The sequence below is a fragment of the Azolla caroliniana genome, unplaced genomic scaffold (genome assembly GCF_043228905.1).
Source record: "Azolla caroliniana isolate FFs.n. ecotype wild unplaced genomic scaffold, voAzoCaro1.0.p SCAF_18, whole genome shotgun sequence".
NCBI classification, from domain to species: Eukaryota; Viridiplantae; Streptophyta; class Polypodiopsida; order Salviniales; family Salviniaceae; genus Azolla; species Azolla caroliniana.
The window spans coordinates 11737614-11759572 of NW_028230453.1; the positions used below are offsets into that span (position 1 = coordinate 11737614).

Consider the following 21959-nt stretch of genomic DNA (forward strand, 5'->3'; position numbering starts at 1 on the left):
CTTGTACGACCAAGATGCGTAGTTACTTCTGTCGAGCTTCTCAGTTGGAAGTGAACTAGCCATACCTCTATCCATTTTTTCCTTTTTCTTCTTCACCAAAATTAGTTTTTTTTTTGTTTCCAGCTGAAGTCGACTGCAGAGGTTCTTGAAAAGAATGGCGTGTGGAAGCAATATAGGAAACCGAACAACAGAAAACACAGGTTTAATGGAAGGCTTAGGTTTGCACATTACGCACTAGAGAGACAGAGAGAGAGAACACACAAGAAGTTCAATTCAAAAAATACTAACTCTCTATTTTTACATCGTGCTCAATGAGCACCTTTTATACAAGCCCTGACAATGGGCTGACACAAGTACTGACAGTACTTGACTGCTCATAAATGAGCCTCGACACTTACTCCCAAAACTATTCCTTACTAGGAATATCTCTCTAACGGCCTTTCAGTTTACGCACCGATACGGCCACTCGTTACGCACCGGTTTGCATATCCGTTTTACGCACCGGTCTACGTATCCGTTTTACGCACCGGTCCAGCCTAACCGATTGGTCCCAACCAATCCGGTCCCCGGCTTGTTCAGCCGATCCGGCCGATGTTGAGCTTGTCTCTCAACACTCCCCCTAGAGCTCAACTTGAGCCTCTTTGGGATCTTTCGGATCACCGCTCCGGTACCTCCTGGCTCCACGCCTTGCTTGCACTCCTCGGCCTGTTCGATTCCGCGCGCTTTGACCCTTCCGGTCAGCTTGTCTGCTCCCACGTCCCTTCACAGCTCCCTTGTTGTCGTGGTGTTGGCGCTTCTCTTGCTGCCTTCTTTTCCACTTGGCCCTCGGTTGATTTAGTGTATTTGAATTAAACATCCGAACCGACTCGGCTACCTCCGATCGGTTTTCGCTCTCGTCCGAGTTGGTTGTCTCCAACTCGTCTTCGGTCTTCTCGCCCTTGACGGCGTCATCTCCCCCATGCTTGGTTGGCTTCGGCTCTTTCTTTCGGCTGCTCCCCTTATGTCCGCTTTTGGACTCTTCTGTGGATCCGCCCTCGGCTTCTTCAGCCGATCCGAAGTCGAATTCGTCATCCGACTCGGTGTCGCGTCCTCTTCCACTCCCTTCCTGCTCCCTTGCTCGGTCTTTCGAGACTTTTCTCCCCCTCAAGTTTGGCACGTCGAGGTGACGCAACCCAAGCATACTCGAGAATTGTTGCAACTTGTCCAGACCAAGGGGCTTGGTGAAGATGTCGGCAGTTAGTCGATCCGTTGGAACATACTGAAGTTCGACTTCACCAGAAAGGACACGCTCACAAAAAAAATGGTAGTGCACCTCAATGTGCTTGGTCCGTGCGTGGAAAACAGGGTTCTTCGCAAGCTGGATGCTGCTGAGGTAGTCGCAGTAGATCGTCGTCGGATCGGACACCTCCTCTTGCAAGTCCTTAAGTAGCCGCTTCAACCATATGGCTTCGCATGTCGCGACAGCCGCTCCTCGGTACTCAGCTTCGGTGCTCGACAGTGCAACTGTCGGCTGCTTCTTACTGCTCCACGCTATCGCGGCACTCCCAAGAGAGAACGCGTATCCGGACGTGGATCAGCGATCGGCGGTGTTGTGAGCCCAATCAACATCGGTGTAGCCGACCAACTACAAGGTTGTATCGGTCCGATATAGCAGTCCCCGGTCCTTAGTGCCACTTACATACTGTAGTACGCGTTGCGCACACTGAAGGTGCTCCTCGGTAGGTCGCGCCATGAACTGACTAATCACCCCGATCGGATAACTGAGATCGGGTCGGGTGATTGTCAAGTAGATAAGGCTTCCGACAATTTGTCGGAACCTCGTCGGGTCGCATACCTTTTCGGAATTGGGGCGAAGCTTGATGGTTCTATCCAGAGGAGTCAAGATGGACTTAAAGTCGGCAATCCCGAATTTGAAGAGCATACTCAGCACATAATGGCGTTGGCTGATCAATATGCCTTCGGGGGTACGGATCACTTCGCTCCCGAGGAAGTAATGAAGATCCCCCAGGTCCTTCATCTCGAACGATGCTGCAAGCTAGAGCTTCACGCGGTCGATTTCACCTAGGTCGGCGCCGGTGATGACCAAGTCATCACTGACCGAACCGAGTCGACCTTTCCGGATGAACAGGGAAGAGTCTAATTTTTTCGTTGCAAAGCCCATCTGACGCAATTGCTACGTGATCTTTGTGTTCCAAGCACCCGGGGCTTGCTTTAGTCCGTAAAGGGACTTCTTCAATTGGCACACTGCCGACGTGTTCGTTCGGGAGTGAAATCCAGGGGGTTGTACCATGTACACCTGTTTTTTAAGCTCACCTTGCAGGAACGCATTCTTTACATCCATCTGATGTAAGTGCCACCCCTTTGCCGCAGCTACTGCGAGCAAAACACGGACGGTCATCATCTTCGCGACTGGTGCAAACGTCTCATCGTAGTCGATGTCGTGTTTCTACGGATAGCCTTTTGCCACTAACCAGGCCTTGTATCAGTTGACCGAGCCGTCGGTGCTGTACTTGACCTTGTACATCCACCTACATCCGATCGGCTTCAAACCGTTCGGTGCGTCAACCAAGTCCTAGGTCTCGTTTTCCGCCAATGCGTGCATCTCTTACTCCATCGCGGCACGCCAATTCGCATCCTTAGCCGCTTCTGCGTAGCTCTCCAGCTCACGCACTTCCGCTACACGGGTCATGTACGCATAATGATGCGCCATGTACTCGTTGTATCCGAACCGCACAACTGGGTTCTTCTGGCGGGTAGATCGGCGTATTCGGTCATTAGCCGATGTCGAGGTCTTCTCGGCCGATGCGGACTTCGCCCTTGAAGACCCGTCACCGCTTCCCTCGGACTCGGACTCGCATCGGTCGGACTCGCGTCGGTCGGACTCGTGTCGGTCTGACTCGTTCCTATCCGTGCCGGAATCCGACACCTTCTTCTTCCCTTTCTCTTTGTGTGTAGGCTGTCTCCTCGGCTTCCTGCGCGGGGAATGCACGGCCAAGTCTCCACTACTCGCCGGCTCTTCATCAGACTGGTCGAACTGACTCACTCGTCCATTCGGTCCACTTAACCGAAACGAAATCGGACTCTCTTCGCGGGTTCCGATTTCAGGCTCATTCGGAGGCATCTCAATCTCGCTGACCTCATCGTCAGAGCTTGGATTGGAGTTGAGATCCGTAGTCAGAGGCATGTACCAAAACGCGGACTCATCAAACACAACGTCGCGGCTCGCGCACGCTTGTTTGGTGCGCGGGTTATAACACTTATAACCCTTCTGCTCATCCGAGTAACTGACCAAGATACATTTCTCGGCCTTTGCATCCAGCTTCCTCCGTTTCTCCTTCGGCACATGCACATACGCAATGCTACCGAAAACTTGTAAGTGTTGCAAGTTCGGCTTCGTTTCGAAATATAGCTCGTGCACCGACACTTTGTCTCCGCCGTCCTTACCGCCTCGGCCCAGTAGAACTTGGGCAAGCTCTTCTCCTCCAGCATTGCCCGTGCCGCTTCCACAACTGACCGATTTTTCCTCTCGGCCACGCCGTTTTGCTCCGGCGTGTATCTACAACTGAATTCACGTCGAATTCCCGTCTGTTGTAGATAATCGTTGAATTGACCGGAAAAGTATTCTTTTCCGCCATCCGACCGCAGGCACCTAATCTTTCTTCCTATTTCCGTTTCCACGAACCCTTTGAGGTCCCGAAAACAGTCGAAGACTTCGCTCTTCCTCTCAATGAGGTAGATCCACGTGTGCCGCATGCGTGTAGTCGTCGATGAAGGAGACGAAATATCGGCTCCCGCCAAGACTAACGTTTTGTGTCGGCCCCCGCACATCGGAGTGTATCAAGTTGAGCTTGTTCCGGCTCCGGTTACGCTAGTTGGGGAAGGGAAGTCATTGTTGCTTCCCAAGCTGGCAGGCTTCACAAATTTGTGCCTTCCGGCCACTAAATTTGGGCAATCCGAACACCACTTGTTTCGATTGCAAGTCTTGAAGCCGCTAGTAGTTGACGTGGCCTATCCGCTTGTGCCATAAGTCGATGTCCGACTCGACTTTTTGTGCCTTCGTGAACATTGCGGTGCCACCGTCAGTAGAGTCGAGGATGAACATCCTCCCATCTCTACGCCCTTGCGCAATAACACGGCCTTCTTCCTCAATGAAGCACCCGCGGTGTGTAAACCGGACCTCCATCCCTTGGTCGACGATCTGGCCGACCGACACCAAGTTCTTCGTGATTATCGGAACGTGTAGTAGCACGTTCATGAGTTTCCCTTTCTGCCCGACATGGCTCAGGGGAACTTCTCCGACATTCGCGATCAGATGCGGAGTGTCGTCTCCGGTTGTGACTACTCCCGGTTGCATCGGTTTTTCTAGGTACAAGAACCACTTCTTATGGCTCGTCATGTGATTTGACGCGCCGGAGTCGACATACCACACCTCATCCGATTTCGGGGTGGTCTGCTTCATTGCTTCATTGAGTTTGCTTCGTGTCTCGTCACGAAGGCAGACCCTTTTCCGGCTTTTCCGGATCCTTCGGCGTAGTGCAATAGCTGCCGGTTTCCTTTGTCGGTATGTCCGGAACCGGTCCTCTCCGACTCGACGTGCTTTTTCCAGCACTTGCTCTCCTTGTGGCCTTTCTTGCCACAGTACCAACATTCTGTGGCGGGTTTCCCTTGCTGGTTCTCATCGCCTCGATTCCCCCTGTTTCCGGAGGGTCCGGAATTGTTGTCGGCATCATTTTGGTGCCTCCTTCCTTGATCTCGTTGGACGCCTCCATTGCGCACCGACTCGCCTCGTCCTCCACGTCCACGGGGCCTATCTCCCTCCGTGTACAGCATCTTGTTGTCAGTGTGTGTGCTCGTTGACGCACCCGCGTGGTTCTCCTCTACCAGGAGCATCGACTGTAAGTCGAAAAAGGACAATGTATTCTCCCGGGTACACACTGCAGTTCGGAACGCCTCTAACTTCAACGCCAAACCCCCGAGACAGATCTGGACCATCTCGCTTTCCTCGATGTTCACATCGATGGAAGGTAAGGAGTCATATGTGTCCTTGATCTTCGAGGTATAGTCAGCCACTGGCAAATCGTGTTGTCGTAGGTTGCTCAACTCCTATCAGAGCTGAAGCTTCCTGGCTGTGGTGCTCGCGATGAAGATCTTCTTTAGATTTTCCCACGCACCCTTCGGCGTTTTTGCATCCCGAACGTAGCTTAATAGTTGTTCGCCCACACAAGACGCGAAACAGTACAGCACTCTGCTCGCCGATTGTTCCCACGCCGGGAAGTCTTTGTGTGTTGATTCGGGTGCCGCGTCATTCGCTCCTTCGACATAGCTCTAGTAATCGTGCCCAAGCAGGTACTGGTGCATCTTGTAGGACCAAGATGCGTAGTTGGTTCTGTCGAGCTTCTCCGTCGGAAGCGAACTAGCCATTCCTCTGTCCATCGGTTTACTTGTTCTTCTTCGTTGGTTTTTACTTCAAGCAAAGTCAACTATAGAGGTTCTCAACCCTCACGCTCTGATACCATGAAAAGAATGGCGTGCAGAAGCAATACAGGAAACCAAACAACAGAAAACGCAGGTTTAATGGAAGGCTTAGGTTTGCACGGTATGCACTAGAGAGACAAAGAGAGAACACACAAGAAGTTCAATTCAAAAAATACTAACTCTCTATTTTTACATCGTGCTCAATGAGCACCTTTTATACAAGCCCTGACAATGGGCTGACACAAGTACTGACAGTACTTGACTGCTCATAAATGAGCCTCGACACTTACTCCCAAAACTATTCCTTACTAGGAATATCTCTCTAACGGCCTTTCGGTTTAAGCACCGATACGACCACTCATTACACACCGGTTTGCGTATCCGTTTTACGCACCGGTCTGCGTATCCGTTTTACGCACCAGTCCGGCCTAACCGATTGGTCCCAACCGATCTGGTCCTCGGCTTGTTCAACCGATCTGGCCGATGTTGAGCTTGTCTCTCAAAAGTTCTCAACCCTTGCGCTCTAATACCATGTGAAATGTTACGTGCGGAAGCTATATGAAACACAGAATACCAACAGGGAAAAATAGGTTTAATGGAGAGCTTAAGACACGATGTACGCGGGAGAGACAGATAGGGAATTAACACATAGAAAAACTAAATTCGAATAATGTGTAAACTTTGTACATAGGATGTGCTCACAGAGCACTTTTATACAAGTCCATACGGACTGACAGAAGTACTGACACATACTTCAATACTCATAACTGAGCTCCTACACTAACTCCCAAATATATTCCCTCACGGAATATCTGTTCAACAGCCTCCCAGTTTCCGCACCGATCCGGCCTCTTGTTGCGCACCGGTTTGCACACCGGTTTACGCATCGATCCAGCCAATGTTGAGCTTGTATCTCAACATAATCCTAGTGGTTAAAGTTACATATCTTCTTTATGTTCATAACACATTGGACGCCTCTATTATGAACTTCATAGATATGATCACTTGCATTTATGTAGAGTTGCATTTCTTGCACCAAATGATCATTAAGAAAATTATGATAACTATCAAAATCAAACAAGAAAATTGTTCTATTCCATTAATATACCTAAATGTTTGATGCAAATCATTAGGTTCAAGTAAATGTGAAGGAAAAATGCATTCACATGAACTTAAGTAGTTGGTATGAACATCAAGAACATCAAAAGACTCACTTGTGTGCGGCATAGATTTGTCTTGAGGGGGGGGGAGTATACATTGACTTCTTCTCAAGACAACAAGAAGTGTCTTTTTGTGTAGCCCCTCTTCCTACAATATGCTCAAAAGAGGTTTGGTTTCTTTATGTTACTTTCAAGATTATCACTGGATTGTTTAAGTTTCCCAATCAACTTGACGTCCAGAGTTTTGACAAAGTCAGGTTTATTGTGGTCTTTCTTGGAAGTCCTATGGTGTCAATATACAATGTTGATAGCTTCCTCGAAAGTTATGGTGTTTGTAGAAAGTAACGCGCGGAAGCAAGTATGAAGACCGAACAGAAGGAAGGAAACTCAAGTTCAATGGAGAGCTTGAGCTTACACGGTATACGTGGGAGAGACAGAGAGAGTGAGAGAGAAGACACAAAAAATATAAAGAAGTACACAATCTCTATTCACCACACTCTATACATATGTGTGTTCCATGAACACTTTTTATACAAGTCCTCGAAGGATTGACCGAAGTATTGACCGTACTTCAATGCTCTTTAAGAACTCCTACACTAACTCCCAAATATATTCCTCACGGAATATCTTTCCTAACAGCCTCCCGGTTTACGCACTCGGCCTAACCGATCGGTCCCAACCGATCCAGTCCTCGGCTTCTTCAGCTGATCCGGCCGATGTTGAGCTTGTCTCTCAACACTCCCCCTCAAGCTCAACTCGAGGCTCTTCGGGATCCTCGGGCTCACGGCTCCGGTTCCTCCTGGCTTCACACCTCACTCGCGCTCCTCGACCTGTTCGACTCCGTGTGCTTCGACCCTTCCAGTCGGCTTGTCTGCTCATGCGGCCCTTATCAGCTCTTCTGTTGTTGCGGTGTTGACGCTTCTCCTGCTGCCTTTTTTTTCGCTTGGGCCTCTGTTGATTCAGCGTATCTGAATCAAACATCCGAACCGACTCGGCTACCTCCAATCGGTTTTTGCTCTTGTCCGAGTTGGCTGTCTCCAACTCATCTTCGGTCTTCTCACCCTTGGTGGCGTCATCTTCCCCATGCGTGGTTGGCTTCGGCTCTCTCCTTCGGCTGCTCCCCTTCTGTCCGCTTTCGGACTTTTCCGCGGGTCCGCCCTCGGCTTCTTCAGCCGATCCGAAGTCGAACTCGTCAACCGAGTCAACACTTGAGTCAACCGACTCGGTGTCGCGGTCTCCGCTCCTTTCTTGCTGCTTTGCTTGGTCGTTCGGGACTGTTCTCCCCCTCAAGTTCGGCACGTCAAGGTGACGCAATCCAAGCGCACCTAAGAATTGCCGCAACTTGTCCAGACCAAGAGGCTTGGTGAAGATGTCGGCAGCCTGCCGATCCGTCGGAACGTACTGAAGTTCGACTTCACCAAGAGGACACGCTCACGGACGAAATGGTAGTGCACCTCAATGTGCTTGGTCCATGCGTGGAAAACGGGGTTTTTCGCGAGTTGGATGCTGCTGAGGTTGTCGCAGTAGATCATTGTTGGATCGGACACCTCCTCTTGCAGGTCCTTAAGTAGCCGCTTCAACCATATGGCTTCGCATGTCGCGACAGCCGCTCCTCGGTACTCAGCTTCGGTGCTCGACAATGCAACTGTCGGCTGCTTCTTACTGCTCCACGCGATCGCGGCACTCCCGAGGGAGAACGCGTATCCGGACGTGGATCAACGATCGGCGATGTTGCCAGCCCAATCAGCATCGGTGTAGCCGACTAACTGCGTGGCTGCACCGGTCCGATATAGCAGTCTGCGGTCCTTAGTGCCGCTTACGTACCGCAGTACGCGTTGCGCACACTGAAGGTGCTCCTCGGTAGGTCGCGCCATGAACTGACTGATCACCCCGACCGGATAACTGAGGTCGGGTCGGGTGATGGTCAGGTATATGAGGCTTCCGACAATTTTTCGAAACCTCGTCGGGTCGCATACCTTTCCCATATTGGGACGAAGCTTGACGGGTCTGTCCAGAGGAATCGAGACTGACTTACAGTCGGCCATCCCAAATTTGAAGAGCATACTCAACACGTAGTGACGTTGGTTGATCAATATGCCTTCGGGGGTACGGATCACTTCGATCCCGAGGAAGTAATGAAGGTCCCCCAGATCCTTCATGTCGAACAATGCCGCAAGTTGGAGCTTCACACGGTCGATTTCACCGAGGTCGGTGCCGGTGATGACCAAGTCATCAACATATAGTAAAATACTAACCGGTCCGAGTCGACCTTTCCGGATGAACAGGGAAGAGTCCGATTTTGACGTGACGAAGCCCATCCGACGCAGTTGTTGCGTGATCTTCGCGTTCCAGGCAAGCGGGGCTTGCTTCAGTCCGTAAAGGGACTTCTTCAGTCGGCATACTGCCGAGGAGTTCGTTCCGGAGTGAAATCCGGGGGGTTGTACCATGTACACCTGTTCCTCAAGGTCACCTTGCAGGAACGCATTCTTTACATCCATTTGATGTAGGTGCCACCCCTTCACCGCAGCTACTACGAGCAAAACACGGACGGTCGTCATTTTCGCAACCGGCGCAAACGTCTCATCGTAGTCGATGTCGTGTTTCTGCGCGTAGCCTTTTGCCACTAGCCGAGCCTTGTACCGGTTGACCGAGCCATCTGTGTTGTACTTGACCTTGTACACCCACCTACACCCGATCGGCTTCACACCCTTCGGTGCGTCAACCAGGTCCCAGGTCTCGTTCTCCGCCAATGCGTGCATCTCTTCCTCCATCGCGGCACGCCAATTCGCGTCTTTAGCCACTTCTGCGTAGCTCTCCGGCTCACTCACTTCTGCTACATGGGTCATGTACGCATAATGATGCGCCATGTACTCGTTGTATCCGAACCACAAAACAGGATTCTTCTGGCGGGTAGATCGGCGTAATCTCACATTAGCCGATGTCGAGGCCTTCTCGGTCGACGCGGTCTTCACCTTTAAAGACCCGTCACCGGTTCCCTCGGAGTCGGACTCGCGTCAGTCTGACTCGTTCCTATCCGTGCCGGAATCCGACACCTTCTTCTTCCCTTTCTCTTTGCGCGTAAGCCGTCTCCTCGGCTTCCTGCGCGGGGAATGCACGGCCGAGTCTCCACTACTCGACGGCTCTTCATCGGACTGGTCGTACCGACTCAGTCGTCCAATCGGTCCACTTAACCGTAGTGAAATCGGACTCTCTTCGTGGGTCTCGATTTCGGGCTCATCCGGAGGCATCTCGGCCTCGCTGACCTCATCGTTAGAGCTCGGATTGGAGTCGGGCTTTGAAGTCGGGGGCTGGTACCAGGACGCGGACTCGTCAAACACAACGTCGCGGCTGACACGCGCTTGTTTGGTGCGAGGGTTATAGCACTTATAACCCTTCTGCTTGTCCGAGTAACCGACCAAGATGCATTTCTCGGCTTTTGCGTCCAGCTTCCTCCTTTTCTCCTTCAGTACATGCACATACACAATGCTACCGAACACCCTCAAGTGTCGCAAGTTCGGCTTCGTTCCGAAATACAGCTCGTGCGCCGACACTTTGTCTCCGATCCGGTTCTGGATGTATACTGCGGTCCTTACTGCCTTGGCCCAGTAGAACTTGGGCAAGCTCTTCTCCTCCAGCATTGCCCGTGCCGCTTCCACAACTGACCGATTCTTCCTTTCGGCCACGCCGTTCTGCTCTGGCGTGTATCTACAACTGAATTCGCGCCGAATTCCCATTTGTTGTAGATAACCGTTGAATTGACCAGAAAAGTACTCTTTCCCACCATCCGACCACAGGCACTTGATCTTTCGTCCCGTTTCCGTTTCCACGAACCCTTTGAGGTCCCGGAAACAGTCGAAGACTTCGCTCTTCCTCTCAATGAGGTAGATCCACATGTGCCGCGTGTGGTCGTCGATGAAGGAGACGAAATATCGGCTCCCACCAAGACTAACGTTTTGTGCCGGCCCCCATACATCGGAGTGTATAAGGTTGAGCTTATTCCAGCTCCGATTTTGCTCGTTGGGGAAAGGAAGTCGGTGTTGCTTCCCGAGCTGGCAGGCTTCACAAATTTGTGCCTTTCGGCCACTAAATTTGGGCAATCCGAACACTACCTGTTTCGATTGCACCCGAGGCCTTCTTCCTCAATGAAGCACCCGAGGTGTGTAAACCGAACCTCCATCCCTTGGTCGACGATCTGTCTGACCGAGACCAAGTTCTTTGTGATTGTCGGAACGTGCAGCACGTTCATGAGCTTCCCTTTCTGCCTGACATGGCTAAGGGGAACTTCTCCGACATTCGCGATCGGATGCAGAGTGTCGTCTCCAGTTGTGACTACTCCAAGTTGTATCGGTTTTTCAAGGTACGAGAACCACTCCTTATGGCTCTTCATGTGGTTTGACGTGCCGGAGTCTACGTACCACAGCTCGTCCGATCTCGGGGTGGTCCGTTTCATTGAGTTTGCTTCGTGTCTCGTCACGAAGACAGACCCTTCTCCGGCTCTCCCGGAGTCTTCGGTGTAGTGCGATCGCTGCCGATTTCCTTTGTTGGTATGTCCGGAGCCGTTTCCAGAACCGGTTCTCTCCGAATCGGCGCGCTTCTTCCAGCACTCACTTTCCCTGTGGCCTTTCTTGCCACAGTACCAACACTCGGCGATGGCCTTCCCTTGCCGGTTCTCATCGCTTCGACTCGCCCTGTTTCCGGAGGGTTCGGAGTTGCTGTCGGCATCACTTCGGTGCCTTCTTCCTTGATCTCGTCGGCCGACTCCATTGCGCACCGACTCGCCTCGTCCTCCACGTCCACGGGGCCTATCTCCCTCCGTGTACAGCATTCTGTTGTCGGTGTGCGTGCTTGTAGACGCACCCGCGTGGTTCTCCTCTACCAGGAGCATTGACTGTAAGTCGAAAAAGGACGGCATATTCTCCCGGGTACACACAGCCGTTCGGAACGCTCCGAACTTCGACGCCAAACCTCCGAGACAGATCTGGACCATCTCGCTCTCCTCGATGTTCACCTCTATGGAGGTGAGGGAGTCGCAGATATCCTTGATCTTTGAGGTATAGTCCGCCACCGACAAGTCGCGTTATCGTAGGTTGCTCAACTCCTATCGGAGCTGAAGCTTCCTGGCTGTGGTGCTCGCGGCGAAAATCTTCTTCAGATTTTCCCACGCACCCTTCGGCGTCTTTGCATCCCGAACATAGCTCAATAGTTGTTCGCCCACACACGACGCGAAGCAGTATAATACCCTGCTCGCCGACTGCTCCCACGACGAGAAGTCTCTGTGTGTCGATTCGGGTGCCGCGTCATTAGCTCCTTCGACATAACTCCAGTAGCCGTGCCCGAGCAGGTACTGGTGCATCTTGTAGGACCAAGACGCGTAGTTGGTTCTGTCGAGCTTCTCTGTTGGAAGCGAGCTCGTCATGCCTCTATCCATCGTTCTTCTTGTTCTTCTTCGTCAAGCTGTGTCGGCTGCAGAGAGGTTCTCAACCCTCGCGCTCTGATACCATGTAGAAAGTAACGTGCGGAAGCAAGTATGAAGACCGAACAGAAGGAAGGAAACTCAGGTTCAATGGAGAGCTTGAGCTTACACGGTATACGCAGGAGAGACAGAGAGAGTGAGAGAGAAGACACAAAAAATATAAAGAAGTACACAATCTCTATTCACCACACTCTATACATATGTGTGTTCCATGAACACTTTTATACAAGTCCTCGAAGGACTGACCGAAGTACTGACCGTACTTCAATGCTCTTTAAGAGCTCTTACACTAACTCCCAAATATATTCCTCACGGAATATCTTTCCTAACGGCCTCCCGGTTTACGCACTCGGCCTAACCGATCGGTCCCAACCGATCCAGTCCTCGACTTCTTCAGCCGATCCGGCCGATGTTGAGCTTGTCTCTCAACAGTGTTCCGATTGGAAATGTCATTCACAAAAAAAGGGAAAAACAACTTCTCACCCCCAAGTTCTGATTTTTGGATTTGGGTCTAAGCGTGATGCATGTAATCCTCGAGAGGGATAAATGGCCTACTCAACAATGTGAACAAGTGTTGTGCTTGTTTAGTCTGAGAAGGTGACTGCAAGAATTGTTTCTTGAAAACGTCATTGAAACCTTTCCAAGTTATGGGTAAGTTCTTTGCTCTCCTTAGCACCAAGCAACAACTTATGGCCACCCAACTCTAGCTTGGGATGGAGCTCAAACTAAGACTCCCTACAATTAAGCCAAGTGTTAATGACCTCGTCTATTCTTTCTTCTTATATCCCTTGAATGACATGACTATGAAAGAAGGTTCGCCTTCTTTCGTTGAATCAATAGTCAAGTCTTGGGAAAAAAATTCAAAGTCATAATACTTTATTGCACTTTGGCCAACTAATTCAAGGTGGTAGTGAGCATTGCTCAATAGTGGTTTTCTCTTGAGTGCGGGATGTTGATTGGAGTGGAGAGTTCTTGGTCAAAGAAATCGCCCCGACAGTGTTCAAGAGTTGTTCCATGATGCTACTTGTGTATATGCAATGGAAATAAGGAGATTTAGAAAATATGCAAACAAGATGAATGCTTGAACTTTTGATTGGAATCTAACATTATGCAAGAAAGCATCTCGTGTATGTACCCCTGTAGGCATATGAGATGTGATTTGAGATCTTGTAACTATGGTAATACAACAATGTTTTAACAATGTTGTCCTATATTAAATGCCAAACTAACATCCGTTGGTCTAGTCGAGACAGTAATGTATTAAGTGCAAAAACAAGTGAGCTCACAAGTAGTATCACAGCCGTGCAAGTAACTAGAAAACGTTGTATAAACAACAAAGGGAAAAAAATAGGTCATTATCCATACGAGATGAGAAGTGACAAAACTAAGTTTCAAAAACCGTTTGTTGCCTACCAAAAGGAATAATGGAAAATAAATGGAGGGTGTGATCTATTCACATATCAAATTCATGTTAAAAACATGATAGGTACACTCATGTGTGTTGAATCGAGTCCTAAAGGCTTGATTAACTTTAGTGTGCATATAGATGATAATTCGAAACAAGTGCTCAAAAGGTGTCTGCATCACCTGCACTTTATTCCTAGCCCCAATTTTCTTAAGAATGAGTCTACATGGTAGCTTTACATCGATAGGTAAACTCATGTTTATAATGTAGGGTTAAACATGACAATCAACGGTAAAAAATAGAGTGAATTGTGGGTAGGCAGACTAGCAATCACAATAAAAATCATAAAAAAGTGGGAAGACACACCTTGTAATCAGAAAATGAAAAAAATAGGTGTGTGTGAAACAACCATACCCTAAAGAGAGAAGCTCTACTTCCCCAATAGGTGGCTCAATAGAGGTAAGGGTGGTACACGACGCTATATGCAATAAGGCCATGAGTTGAGTGCATACAATTAGTGCAACTATGCTCGACCTCCTGCTCAATAGTTATTAATTTTGCACAACATAAAACATGGGATGTAAGCATAAAGAAAAAAGAAAGAGGAGGAACCGTAATACAAACTTTCTTTCAATAAAAAATACAAAATAATAGAAAAGGAGAGAACGAAAAAGAAAAACATTAGCTTTGAAGTGTTTTTTGAACCTACGAGTGGCGCAACGAGTCATGGTAGATATCCATCACTTGCACAAAAACAACACAAAAAAATGTTAATAAACGCTCTTGATACCATTGTTAAGAATCTCTTACTAATCAAAAGACCAAATTAAGGTGAGAGGAAGGTGAATAGATTGGATAGAAGAAAGACTATTGGTTGTTAAAATCATGTTACTACATGCACCTATCAATCCCTCTGTCCAATCACATTAGTCTCTTTCCAACATTAGCAAAAATACACTTCATTTATATATTGCAAATACTATTGACCTACCTTCAACTACGTTATACATGCCTAACAAAGACGCAAAGAAAACATGAGATATCATCATGCGAAGGGATCAAGCGATTACCAAAGCATGAAAGGAATGCGGAGACAAGAGTGTGTTAAAATTTATACAAACTCTTTATCAAATCTATCAAAAGATGTTATTCCAAGCAACTCTTCAAAGGTAACGTAGCTTCCTTGCTGTAGATCCTTGACAACAATGCAAGATTTCAGTAGTTTGCATTTAATAACAGAATGCATTTTACTCAAATTGGAGGCAATAGTTTTTTCTTTCAGAAACCAGTCCATCTAGAAAAGGTGTAGGTGGCAAGGTCAACATTATAGATGTGAATGTGGATTTGGTCACATCCAAAACTTAATTGTGGCAAGATAAAGGTTAGAATGGGAAGGAAATAAATTTGAGGTGCAAGTGGTTTTGAATGTTAGTTTTCTTTGGTTAATGTACGCCAAGAATTCTAGTGTCTTTTTGACATCAAGCCTGTTCTGAGATGATCCGCAAATGGTCAGTGATTCCATGAATCTGTTGCATGATTTTGCAATTGTGAAATTTTACTAAGAAGAAAGAGTTTCTGTTTTTTGAATTCCTCTTTGTTCTGAATGGCATGAATAGTAGTAGAAAATGGCTGGTAGGCATTCTAGAAATCCCACAAGGTTGAGGGGAAACTTAGTTTCCCTTTTATGCTTCGTTGGAAGATTACCTATGCGTTTACCAGCTTATGATGATTTCGTGATTAGGAGCTCTTGATATTCTTCATCTAAATTAAACAAACATACTGCTTTTGAAATTTATGCATATATATCATGCATATGTACTCTGATGTTTTCCGGTTGGAAGGGGATCTGGATTCATAATTATTATTTTGGGATTAGGATCAGAGTAACAGAAATCAACTCATGTAGTACTTACTACTTAACTTCTGGAGGGGAAAGATCTCTAGTTCATATTGAAGTGGTGGCACTCACATCTTGTAATAATAATAAAGAGTCAATATTGCTATGCTCATGTGTCATCGTCCTTAACAACCATGGAGCAAGGCCTCCCAGAGATAATGTAATCAATCTTTAAAAACAAATGTGTTTCGTCTAGTCTTGATCACAATTACTTACTAGTACAAGACCTCCAGACCGAAGTAAACACGACATCGCAATGCGAATGCCAGCACTATACAATGAATCTATCTATAGGTGAGCACTCGATACAAATATATATGCTTAAGCAAAGCAATGGATAGCACAAAATTCATGATATGAAGAGTCTTTGTCGAAACAAACCAACTTGTGGGGCCCTCCTGTATGTTATCCTTTTCTTCTAGGGTTTCCAAGGGGCTGGAGGAGGTGGGGCATTGGGATAAAGAGGAGGAACGGCAGAGAAGATTGTGTTGGGATCGACTCCTTTACCATCACCTCCTGCGAGAGCGACAAGAGCAGCGACAAGGCATGCATTCCCGGCTATGGTCGGCTCTGTGTAGTTATAATTGGACCTTATATCTGAGAACTTATCATGGTTGTTGGGACCGGCCACCATTGCCCCTACCAAAACATGTGGATTTGGAGACTTGGAATCCCTGTAGTGGTAAGCCGTGGTACAACCCCTGGACGATTTACCTTGCGGGATGGATGCACCCCGATGATGCACTCGAGTTGGATAGTGCTTCCCGAATCCCACAACGTAGCTCATCTTCTCAGGATTGTTTCCCAGAATGTAATCGATCTGCGCATTCAAAAAAAGGAAACATGAGATCCACGTCTAAAATAATCCAATACGCTCATCTTACTTTACAAGAGGAATTAGTAAGATGATATGTGGAACTGGAAACATATGAAAAGACGGACCGACCGACCGGCCAGCTATATATGCTCTACATTCAAGCGAGCTAGCCATTCCATTCCATTCACCTGAGATCTTGCAAAGTTCCTGAGTGTTTTCTTGGCCATAAAGTTGGGGCCACAATTCCAGCCAGGCACATCAGCAACAGTCATATAATCCGCATACACTGCAGCTAAGAAGGAAGCGCTGGCAACATATTGAAGTGGCTGGGGATTACCATAATTAAACTGCATCATTCCACCTGCCAAACGAAGCACATCCATCAATGGAAAAATCAATATTCATTCAACACATACATATATATATATAATAGGGGGGGGGGGGGGGGGGGGGGAAGGGAACATCCGCAAATATATGAGAGTACTGAACTGACCCGGCGTTACATTGAAGGTTTTGAATTGTGGCAAGTAAGAGCACATGATGAGGTTGGTCTGATTATAGTACTGCTTGAGAACATCCTCGTAAGGGTATCCTGGGTTCATCATCATTCTAAATCGCGTAAGGACAACCTGCAATGGACAAAGCAATAATAAGTTAACTTTCTCCTGGCCTTCTTCTACAAATTGGTGGAATTCTTTTTCCACATAAATAAATCCCTATTGTTTCCTGAATTGAATGAAAGGAAACCCAGCGCGCTAACACATACCTGAGCACCTGTGAGCTTGTTATCCCAATCAAAGACACCATAGTATTTCCAGCCTCCAGCAGCTCCTGCATGGTTTGCAAGGGTCTGTTTCGTAACGAGATCAAGATATGATGTGTTACCAGTCGCATAATACATCCATGCTCCACCCCATATGAACTCATCCCAATATCCGGTCGAGTTATAAAAGTTCTCGGCATCGGGAACAGACTTCACATATCTGCCCCTATTTCGCCGAGCAAAATCATATAGAACTCTGGCTCCTTGTACGAGCTTCAGAGAGTAGGCACGATTGTCTTTGAACACAATGGAAGCAGCTGCCATTGCAGCTGCCATCTCAGCACCAAGGTCAGAGCAAGAGCCACATTGATAAGCCTGCCGTTCGTAATCCATGTCCTCTGGTCTCTCCCAGCAATAGTGGTCATTGGGAGAGGCATCATCCTTGCTTCCCCCAGTCCCAACCTATGACAAAGCAAGCCCACACAACACAGTAGTTCACTTGTCTGTCTACCTTCCTTCTCCATTAGCTAGCAAATATTGTCAGACCAGTTCCACATTTCTATGCAAATGGGATCAAAACATCAAGAGAACGCAACAAATTACTTCTCGCCTAAAATCTCCTCCTGCTTCTAAAAGCGGCTGTCCACATCTCTTCTTTTCAAACAATTAAATACAAAACTCCAGATTACTAGAATTACAAAATGGTGAGGTCGAATCCAACCCAACGAGCAAGCACACACCAACTCTTTTAGCCCATCCATTTCACACAAAATGGTAACAGCAAAGAACAATACACATAAATGAAGGTTTCTAGGGTTAGTTACCTGAGCCCACAGGACATCGATGCTAGGGGCAGAAGCATTGAAGGTCTTGAGCATGTAGTCGGTGCCCCATTTGATGATATCCTTGACATGGTCAAGCTCCCCCATTGCCTCATACTTCGCACTATATTCAATCACACTCCAGCTCAACACAGTGATGGTGAATGCACCTGGGAACCCGAACTTTATGTTGTCCCCGGCGTCATAGAAGCCACCAGACAAGTCCACACTTTGTCCGGATCCATCCTCGAGACCAGAATTCCCCCTCCATGAAATGTTGTTATGCTTTGGAAGCTTTCCGGCTGCACAGACACATGAACGGTTTCAACTTCTCTGGTCTAATACAGTAGAGGGGTGGGGGTGGGGGTGGTGGTAATTAAGTGAGTGAAAACGAGAGCACTACACTAGATGAACTAGCAGGTTGATTTTCATTTGTGAAAGCATTGCCTTTTGCGTCGTATGTGTTCACATTAACTGGTGTATGGATAGCGATTTTAAAGTTGTTTGGATGTTGGAGACGGTGACTTCTTGACATGAGAGCGGAAGTATCATTTAACAAGGCAGAGAGACAGACAGAGGAGAAGGCATGTGAATGCTCCACAACTGAGATAGAAGAAGTCCTAGAATAAGACGACTAAATGGAGGATAAATGACAGAGACAGGGTTGGGGTGAGGTGTGGTGTGGTGTGGTGTGGTGTGGTGTGGGTGGTTGCCGAAGAAGCGATTGTGCGAGTTGAGTGTGTAGAAGAAGTTACGTTTGGAATGAACATTTTGTTTGGGTGGAGTGATTTAGGTAGTGTGTGGAGCAATGGCGCTAACTAACAAACTGACTGACTGACTGACTGACTAGTGGCTGGCTGTGACCAGCCAAGCAAGACGAGAGAGGACGAAACGAAGAAACCTAGAGGCAGTGGCCAATCCAATCGATGTTATGAAATGTGTTCGTTCATTGGTGGTTTGTTCCAGCGGAAAGTGTGAAGAGCTCCCCACCCCCCCAACCCTAATCCATGTGTAAAAGAAGGAAAGAAAGAAAGATGACAACAAGAAGGACATGGCCAGTCAGTAACCGTTGAGGCCCAAATGTGAAGCCAGACAAACAAGCGATTAATTGATTAGCTCCGAGAGTCAGAGAAATACAGGAGTTGGATGTTGTGGCTACTAAGATTTCATTGCGCGAATCTAGCGGCAACCAGGGAAGGACGGACGATGTGACGGTGACGGTGACGGTGACGGTGACGGTGACGGTGACGTCGCAAGTTCGGAGCTCCTCGTTGCTTTGCCGTGGGTGGGAGCAGAGAGTAGTTGAGGCGACTCGAACAAGAAATGGAAGGAGCGGCACAGAGACACAGACAGACAGAATTGTGTTTGTGTTTGTGTTTGTGTTTGGGATGGGATGGGATGGGACTTACATTTCTGGGCGTTGAAGAAGAGGAGGGCCTTGTGGAGGGCGATGGTGTAGTTATCCTCCGGCGGCGGTGGCGAGTGGTGACGTGGCACGGTCTTGACGATGAGGGTCACGAGGCCAGCAATGAAGAGGGCGGCAACAAAGCCTGCCAGGATGTAGCAGAAGAGCTTGCGGCTGCAGACCATGCATCCAAGGTCCACGTACTTCTTCTTTTTCTTCTCGGCAGGGCCCAGGAGCCAGCTCTGCTGAGTCTCTTCCAGCCTCTGAAGTGCCGCCCGATCCATGTCCAGGTTGCGGCTGCGATCGTCGTCCGTGGCCGAGTCCATGGCCACATCGAAAGACCCTCCCCACGCATTGTGCGCATGCATCGTGTGTTGTGCCTGTGTCTGTGTATCTTTCCTCTTCGATGTCACTCAATACCGATCTGTTCGATCTTATACCAATCTCCACCTAATTAATGCTCATTGGCTGCTGCTGCTAACTTGGTAGCTCCTCTGATGTGAAATTCAGAAATATCAGATCTAGCTGTATCTAAGCTAGACTATTTTGTTATTTTGTTTGATCAGATCTAGACGGTGCTAATGTGCTAACATTAATTAAGAGATGAGTTTATTTGGCCACTAGATCTGAGCTTAATGCGCGTTAACTTGAAATGCCAGAGAAAGAGTAAAGGTGCTGTCTGTGCTGCTGCAGCTCTAGCGTCTTCTCTTCTCTTCTCTTCTCTTCTTCTTTTCTCTTCTTTTCTCTCCCTCCCTTCCTCCGCTTCAGGCTATACTATGTAAGACGATGTGTGTGTATGTGTGACAGAGAGAGAGAGAGGGAGTGTGTGTGTGTGTGGTGGGTCGAGAGAAGCAAATAAGGGGAGAGAGCAGCTGGCATGTAAAAAAGCAATCGAACGCTAGAGAGAGAGAGAGAGAGAGAGAGAGAGAGAGTGTGTGTGTGTGTGTGTGTGTGTGTGTGTGTGTGTGTGTGTGTGTGTGTGCGTGTGTTTATGTGCGCGCAAATGAACAGTGAACACGCATCCTGATATGAAGAGAGAGATTTAATTAAGTGGTATGTATAGATGAGCAAGAGAGTAAAACGCTGAACTGGAGAGAGTGAGAGAAAGAGAATAGAGGCTACACACTACTACACTACATTATGAAGGGGATGAGATTTAGCGTGCATTGAACTGTTATTAATATTAATAAATAAAGGAAGTTCTGTAATATGAAAATATAGTGAATGAACTTGACTGACAGGTGAGAAGAGCTGATGAAATCGAGGGGGAGAGAGAGAAAGAGAGAGAGAGAGAGGGGGGGGGGGAGGTGGGATCAGTGAATACGACAAATTGCTTTGCTAGCTTGCAAGCACATGTATATGTATGTATATATACATATATGGAGAGGTAGAGAGAGAATATAAATAAATAAAGTGCCAAACGACATACATATACATGCTTGCATGCATGCATGCACATACATAATCATCATAATCCATGGACCATGAGTAATAAGTAGTGGGCGTAAGTGAGGACGCGTTTGGGGGTTATAAACTACAAAGAAAAGTTCTCTCTTCTCGAATTTCTACCCCGCCCCACCACCCCTTTCCTTTTATGTTTCATTGTTATTCTTTTCCTCGCTTTTTGTCTTTTGATGCCCTTAGTCCACATGGGGGGGGTGGACCTTCACGATGGTGATGGCCACCGACACCCGTGTCCTTGTCCTCCTCCATCACCTTTGCTTGCTACAAAGAGGCTCTTGTTTGGAAATCCACATTATTTTTCATGTTACAAGCCATACTCTTGGGGGCCCTCTTAAGTCTCGATTTTATTTGTTCTATAGACGGTGATCAAGTGACACACTGGCATAAGGAATATTTGGCTATTTGCAACAACACTAACCATTCATATGGAAAGGGCACTTTGAGTTGAAATAATGTTAGAATAGATGTTCACGCAATCAAGACAACACATAAGTTACCACCATTTGTGACTCCGCTTATTTATGCTCTAGCATTTCTATCTAGATCATTTCCCTTGCGCTCTCGCTTTGTCCAAACTCCGTTCCTATTTTTTCCCATCAATTGTAACCTCCCCAGGAATACTCTCCACCTATCGCCAAAAGTACATGTTGCCATGTAAATCTCTCGCAAGATTCGTGCACTTAATATGAACCTCGCACAATGGGGGAGTACAAGACTTTGTTGGCATATGAGCTCTGACACATTGTGCATGCAGGTAATGTTTGGATTTTACAATGCTTTAAATATTAATGAATAGAATTAGTCCAAAATTGTAGCTTCACTAACCATATGATGCTCCATTTTTAACCACATGGGCTTTAGGTAGTGAACACATTTGTTAGCATTTTCTAATAGGTGCAATCGTTCAATCTTAGAATCCTAGTCCAACATTGTGTTTGTTCAAGTCGATAAAGTAGGGGGAAACACACTCTTCTGTCAACATCTCCTTAGGTAGCATTGCCTTTTAAAAGAAAATGTTGTAGAGAAAATGTCAATGTCAATGTCAATTTTGTAAAGCCATTTTCAAGAAGCCATTAGTTAGGATGTGTTATGTCAAACCAATTGCACATTGTGTTTTAGCGGGTAATGTGTCACTCTTCACATAGCTTCCTACATTGTTAACATGTTTTTCCAATCCACCAACCATTCAAGTAGCAAGATGTTGAAATTTCATTTTTTTCCTTTTACTTGTCTTACCTTTTACTTGTCTTACTCAAAACAAGCTTGTCTTACCTTTTAC

At 47.4% G+C, this 21959-nt stretch overlaps 1 protein-coding gene across 1 annotated transcript; it reads right to left on the reverse strand.

Moving 5' to 3' along the window:
• Positions 1-15561: 15561 nt before the first annotated feature.
• Positions 15562-19962, reverse strand: GH9A1 (glycosyl hydrolase 9A1). The gene is made up of 6 exons (XM_087333846.1): positions 19221-19962; positions 17815-18113; positions 16994-17452; positions 16721-16856; positions 16416-16588; positions 15562-16230 (listed from the first exon to the last, which is right to left on the reverse strand). The coding sequence occupies exons 1-6, from the start codon at positions 19582-19584 to the stop codon at positions 15829-15831; spliced, it is 1833 nt and encodes a 610-aa protein (XP_087189972.1). The 5' UTR covers positions 19585-19962; the 3' UTR covers positions 15562-15828.
• Between the last annotated feature and the right edge of the window lie 1997 nt (positions 19963-21959).

Excerpts from the sequence above, each read along its gene's own strand:
- GH9A1 (XM_087333846.1), bottom strand. The coding sequence starts at position 19,584 with ATGCATGCGCACAATGCGTGGGGAGGGTCTTTCGATGTGGCCATGGAC. Across the intron at positions 18,114-19,220 it reads CTTCTTCAACGCCCAGAAAT|CCGGAAAGCTTCCAAAGCAT; the intron begins GTAAGTCCCATC and ends GTGTCTGTGCAG. Across the intron at positions 16,589-16,720 it reads AACCTTCAATGTAACGCCGG|GTGGAATGATGCAGTTTAAT; the intron begins GTCAGTTCAGTA and ends TTCGTTTGGCAG.